The sequence below is a fragment of the Plectropomus leopardus genome, chromosome 17, assembly GCF_026936395.1.
Source record: "Plectropomus leopardus strain MGB_pleo_1.0 chromosome 17, ASM2693639v1, whole genome shotgun sequence".
NCBI lineage: Eukaryota > Metazoa > Chordata > Actinopteri > Perciformes > Serranidae > Plectropomus > Plectropomus leopardus.
In genome coordinates this window covers 452,752-459,692 of record NC_142192.1, presented here as the reverse complement: position 1 = coordinate 459,692, position 6,941 = coordinate 452,752, and the positions used below count along the sequence as shown (strand labels likewise).

The 6,941-nt window shown below is 38.2% G+C and overlaps 1 protein-coding gene across 1 annotated transcript; it reads right to left on the bottom strand.

Moving 5' to 3' along the window:
- Positions 1–3,393: 3,393 nt before the first annotated feature.
- Positions 3,394–4,376, bottom strand: LOC148186562 (uncharacterized). The gene is made up of 2 exons (XM_088090739.1): positions 3,857–4,376; positions 3,394–3,655 (listed from the first exon to the last, which is right to left on the bottom strand). The coding sequence occupies exons 1-2, from the start codon at positions 4,372–4,374 to the stop codon at positions 3,394–3,396; spliced, it is 780 nt and encodes a 259-aa protein (XP_087946865.1). The 5' UTR covers positions 4,375–4,376.
- Between the last annotated feature and the right edge of the window lie 2,565 nt (positions 4,377–6,941).

The window sequence follows — 6,941 nt, the reverse complement described above, 5'->3', positions numbered from 1 at the left end:
AGATTTTCCTGGCTACTTGTTTTACTGCCAAGCACCAATAGCCACTGGTTGTCAGTACTGTGTTGTGAAGCATAATTCAGGGTGAAGGGATCATTGTACTTTAGTCCTTCCATCATTATTGCAGTTTGTCTTTTCATGTTTTTGCATTTCAAAAACTGCTCCTCACAAAAATAATAAAGGGACTGAGGGAGATGGGGAAAGGTGCATGTTCAGTCACATCCTCTTTTCACACTTTGGTGATGACCTCACTCCAGTCGTGTGTGCCTAAAACACCTAAAACAATACCTTATGCACTTCAATTGATATAAATTTTACATCTTGTTCTTTTTCAGATCAATAGGTCTCTTATGTTATGAGACAGCATCTCAAAGAGGTTGAATCAGGTCAATTCAACAAATGGGGCAATATATCACCAGAGTGAGCAATAGGTGCTGCTAACTGTAGGCTCACTCTGTTTATACATCCATGACTGTAGCATCTGTTTGCAATGCGGGGCAATGTGTTTGCAGCACTACTGCAGGAGCTTTGGACTGCTGGAAGAAAGAGGTTTCCAGACCCTGTGCTGGCTGGTATAGCATCTGCTAACTTCAGTAGATATGCAGCACAGCACAGAGATATGTTTGACATAATGTCAAAATTATTATTTTTAACATTGTTTAAATTCTACATTTTTACATCTTGCACCTTTAAAGCAACACTATGTAGGAATTAGCATTTTGTGCAGTTTGGTACCCCCCACAGTTTCTGAATGCAAAATCACTGGCGTTAACACAAACTCCAGTTCTGTAACAATTTGATGCATAATTCATAACAATATCTTGCATCCTATATTGTCTGGAAAACTTCTTGAAGCAAACATGTCTACTATTACACTGTGATCCTGCCCTCCCACTGAAATTATATAAGCAAAAACAAGAGATGGGGCTTCTCAAGAGTGTACCATCAAAATCATCTTGTTGTTATAACAAATACATTTTTGGATGACCAATATTTACTTGAGTTCTTTAAGTGTGTGTGTGTGTGTGTTTTGAGAAAGTAACATTCTTATTGTTGTATTTTGTTCCAGTCACGAGGTACCCCTATGCCAAGGTTTGGCATAAAACTGTTGTTTTTTGTGTGTGTGTGTTGTATTGTCTTGTAGCTCTTAATGACTGGCTGCTTTGAGGTTCCTATTATATTTTGTTCCAGTCACAAAGCACCTTTATGCCAAGGTTTGGGGTAACTGTTGATTTTTTTATTTTTATTTTTTAATTTTGTGTGTGTTGTATTCTCTTGTAGCTCTTAATGTCTGGCTGCTTGCAAGTTCCTATTGCATTTTGTTCCAGTCACAAAGCACCTTTATGCCAAGGTTTGGCGTAACTGTTGATTTTTTTATTTAATTTTTTAATTTTGTGTGTGTTGTATTCTCTTGTAGCTCTTAATGTCTGGCTGCTTGCAAGTTCCTATTGCATTTTATTCCAAACATTATTTGTAATAAAGACTTTCAAACTTGAAAAACGCTTTCTCATTTTAACACTTTTTTGACTCATGTAAACTGATTTCTGCTTCTGGTTATAAGAAATTACAGTAAGACCAGACAGACGGTAGCTTTTTTTTTTTGCTATACAGTCAGCACATTCACTTAGCAACAAATCACTTTTGTTTTGAAAGTAGTGTCAACTGGTTGGAGTGAGAGTAATGTGTATGAGCGGGGAAAAGAAACCCTTCAACATGAAACAATGTAATAGCTAAGAACAAAGCAAATTAAGCCATGTCTTGTCCTTAAGAATCTGTCAGTGTTTTTATGCACATTTGGATTTATTACGTTAGGCCAAAAACACAGACACAACTGAGCACAACAGGACCCAAATGCATGACCTGACAGGCATAAGTACACATCCAGTGGTGGAAAGAGTACTGAAAATCTGTACTCAAGTACAAGTATTGTTACATTGCTAAAATATTACTCAATTACAAGTAAAAGTATTCGTGTTAGAAAAATACTTAAGTAAAAGTAAAAAGTATTTGTCAAAAAAACTACTCAGAGTATTAGTTACTTTTAACCTATGATGTCATCATGACCTCTCCTGACTAGGGTTACAAACTTTGTGTATTTTGCTTTACCAACAGTTAAAATCCTAACAATCAATTAATCATTAATAATTGATAAGATACAAAACAAGTGTTTTTCCCTCATTTTGATTGGTTGTTTTTTTGTTTGTGTGTTTTTCTCATTTTAAGTTTTTATTTCCTTATTCAACAAATGTCTCCACCAGACAAAACAAAGTTAGATTAGGTCCAGTTACTGCCACAACTATTGATTATATTATATACTTAATTCTATACTTAATATATAATATACTTATTATCCATAAGTACATTTTTAACTGGTTAAATTCTTAACGCAAAATCAATTGAAGATCAATCACTAACATCCTGTTTTTGTTTTGTTTAGTATTTCATCCATATATCCTGGTTTCCATTGGTCAGTTTGTGATCAGATCACCTTATTGGCTACAAAAATGCAGATAAAAGGTTTGGATATTAATTAAAATTGTACTCAGTACTCAACCGTGATTTTAAAAGTAACTAAGTAGATTACATGGATTAATGAGTACTTAAGTACAAGTACAGACTTGAAAATCTACTCATAAAAGTACAAGTACCTGAAAAAACTACTTAATTACAATAATTTTGAGTATTTGTAATTAATTACTTCAACCCCTGTACACTTCCTACTATAATACTATATAATGAAGGAATGTTGTCTGTCTGTCATTCTGTCTGTGTCAGTCCAGCTGTATCTCTGCAGTAAAATGTTCAATCCGTGTCAAACTTCACACAGGCAATGTTGATGTGTCCAGAAAGGTAGTGATGGAGCCCTTTTTGACATCTTCGAGTTTATTTTGCATTTATTTTGTATTTTGTTTAAAGGCCAATGACAATGGGAGTTGCAGCGCTGGCTGAACCAATCACGTGCTGGAACAGAGCCGAGTACCATGGGCTTTGATGAGCCAAGTAGCACGGGCTATTGCACCTTTGATTCAACATGCTGTAGTGTAGGACATGACGCACAGGCAATGTTTATGTGTACAGAACATATGATGGTCTGTGCGCACAGCTAATTGTGCATCTAATCACCTGCTCCACCATGGGTATGGACTAGTTAAAGAATTTATTTACAAAGTACAAGAACACATCTCTCAGCAGGAGGAGGAGGAGGAGGAGAAATTAGCAGACAGTTAAATAAGTAAAGTTACAGAAACTTGACATGACAAGGAAAAACAAAATCGTGAACGTCACACATTGGAGAATTATTACATTTTTTCCCCTTCTGAATCCATCCTCATGCAATCTAAATAGATGACTTGTTTACTTGGACTGTTGTGAGACAACGATTTGGCATGGTGATGACTAATCTGATTCTGACAAGTGTGCTCTTATCAAGGGCCTCAGCCGTCTGTACAATCTGCTTGCCTCAGCAGCATCATGGCCAGCCTCAAGATGGTGTTCTCCCATTAACAACAAACACAGCTCGTGAAGATCTGGGTCACAGACAATGTCAGTTTTCCAAAGGCAAATATCCTCTTCTATGATGATGTCAAGTTTGTCATAGTCCACTGGCTGAAGGTAGTCCCGTGCTTGGTAAAGCTCTGGTCTGTTAAAACAAAGACATAGGGAGAGAATGTAAGTGAGTGTGTGTGAGTGAGTGTGTGTTTGTATGTTTATATGTGGTTGTGAGAGCGTGTGTGTGAGAGTGAGTGAGGCGTGTGTGTGTGTGTGTGACAGAGAGTATATGTGTGTATTCAGTGAGTGTGTTTGAGTAAGTGTGTTTACGTGTTAGTGAGAAAGTGTGTGTGTGTGCGTGTGTGTGTGTGTGTGTGTGTGTGTGTGTGTGTGTGTGTGTGTGTGTGCATGCGTGTGTGTTGGTGTGTGAGTCATTACCTGTATGATGTTAAGAAAGCAGAACTGGATGAGACCCTTGTCAACCATATCTCCGCTGAAGTCACCAACTGACTGGAACTCCTGGAACAAGTCTCTCCAGTAGTCTGCATTTTGTCTCCGATAATGGCCCCACCAACTTTCGATTCTTTGGTTGCTTGTACTTCTTCCTTGAAGTACACAAGGTCCATGAACTGTGCCATTTTCATCTTCACGCAAAAAACACTGCAATCTGTTGACATGAACATTCTCTGTACCAAAATCAGATCGGATGATTTTTGGGCAACCTCCAAACTCACTGACAGCATCAATGAAATATGCTGCAATAACCTCTGGTTTACTGTTTGTGAAGTTTGCCTGCATCCAGATGATATGTCGGGAGAATCCATCAATGCATCCATTAACTGCAATGCCAAATGGTGTCAGTTTATCATAGGAGTCCATGTGCCACATGTAATTTGGTCCTGGGACCATGTAATGTCTTCTTCTGAGTCTCCTCCCTCTTCTCTGCTGCAAACCGTCTGGGTCCAAAACAGATAGCACTTCATACACAAGGTTTCTGGTGACCCGCAATCCTGCAGATCTGCATCTCTCAGTCATCATCCGATACCCATGGAGACGTCCAGGACCTCTTAGCTGCTCAGCAATGTAGTTAACTATGACATCAGGCTCAGTTAGACCACGCCGCCGATAAAGCTGAAGTCTTGCAAGCAGTCTTCTTAGGTGACGCACACTGATGTATACATTGTGCCGAACAGCAAGGCACAGAGTTATTTCAGCCTGTGTCAGTCCCAGATTGAAAAGATATGTGATGCAATCAGCAATCTCCTGTTCTCCTGACATTGTGTGGTGAGTCTCTCCTATTCTTTTAAAGGCACCTCAGAAGGACCGAAAATCCCACAACCTGTGGATCTCTTGTTGACCAAATGGAGCTAAAATAGAAGAAAGGAAGCAGGACAAAGGACAGTTCATGATTAATGCTGCCAGACTAAAATAATTGTAAACAAAAATTTTGGGCACTTGAGATTGCAATAAATATGTTTCTTGATCTTGAGAAAGCACTTTGTAAAAAATAAAAATGGTATCAGAAAATTTTGACCTGTAGTAGTTATTTAATTTATGCTTATTTGTCATACATTTGTCACCCTGGGGTGTATAACTTGGAGACGATCCCTAACATACTAGGGAAATCAGGCGTCGTTATAACCGTAATGGGAGGCCCGGTTTACAGTGAAATGGTTCGGAATGAAGCCGCATCATCCAGATAAACATTGAGCTCCACCAGATCTGTTTAAAAATCGGATTTCAGAAGCTAAAACTTTATTTTGGAAATTAATCAGAACACACAATTAAAGAAATCCCCAGCGCGCTCGCTCTCGACATAATTTAAAAAGCAATAGGAGACGATTGAAGCCTACAGTACTGTTTTTTTACATTTTATATGAGTAATCTAACTATTTGCCGTCATTGTAAATCTGGTATCCTCTTGTCTGTTTGTATATAAGCGCACCGCAGTTTCATATTTGGAGGGTTTGGAGGGAAAACTGTATTTGATTCCTTTTACCAAATTGTGTTGTGGCAAGTAAATATTTATTCCTTTGCAGAAGCAAAACACCTAGGTTCTCTTCATCTCCGTTTGCAGTTCAGCACCGGACAGCGCCGAGTCAGTGACTCTCTGCCTCCCTGAGGCACCAATAGCTCTCTGAACGAAAAAATATGGTTGCAGTGTACTGATTAATCCAATTAGCCCGTATCAACATACACATGATAAAGCTGTGCTAAATCTGTGCCTAAAACTGCCACTGGTTAAAACGAGGCTACGTGACAGAGTCGAGACACATCTCCGCCATCTATTCCATGCACAGTTTTGTGAACTTTCCACCGCTTCACCGTTTTGAGGGTGGACCGACAGCCCTGCACAACTTAGCCACACAGTTTGTTTGCACGTACCAAAAAGCACCGTAGCAACAGTATAATAATCTAGTTATGATTACTGATGAATTTGGGTGATTTGTTCCTGTAATAATCGTCTTACCTTGCGCATTCGCTCTGATGAATAAGCCCGTAATATCTCTTTCAGTATTGGGTCTTCTGGATCCACTGTATGGTTTCTAATTACTTTATTGAAGTAATTACGTAGTTGTAAATACCTGTAAAAATCTTGCTTTTCTAAAGAATGATCTCTTTTCAAGGTTTGAAAACTTTTAAGTTGTCCCTTATCTATTATTGAGTAAAATGTTATTATTCCCTTAGTTATCCAGCTTTTAAATCTAGGGTCCAGTTGATTCGGTTTAAAGTCAGGGTCGTAGGCGCACCATCTAATTATTCCCAATTTATCATGTAATTTATATGTGCCTTTAATTGAGTTCCAGGTTTTAATTTGGAATTTTGTCCATGGATTCTGCAACTTGTTTACAAAGTTTTCCAAATCCTTATTACCCAGTACTGCCCAGAGTGGAGGGTCCTTAATGAGTGATATCTCGATGTCTTTCCACCTGGCATGGTAGTCATGGTTACACAGATTTATCAATGGTCTAACTTGAGCTGAGAAAAAGTAGTCCTTTAAATTTGGTACAGCCATACCTCCTCTCTCTTTCGATAATTGTAATGTTTTAAACCTTACTCTAGGTTTTTTTCCCTGCCATATGAACCTAGAAATAATGTTGTCCCATTCTGAGAATTGTTTTGTGGGTATCTCCACCGGAAGAGCCTGAAACAAAAAAAGAAGTCTTGGGAGTATGTTCATTTTTATGGTCTCCACCCTTTGAGTAAAGCTCATATAAGGGTTGGAATTCCATCTTTGTATATCCAATTTTATTTGATAATTTAGTTTGTATCCCGCGTATTTACCAAAACTATCCATAAGTTTAAACAATTCAGAAAGTGAATAGGCGGGGTCTTTGAGGTATATTAGTATGTCGTCTGCATACAATGCTATTTTATGTTGTTCCCCATTTATAGTAATACCTTTAATATTGTCAGATTGCCTAATCCATTGGGCGAGCGGTTCTATATAAATT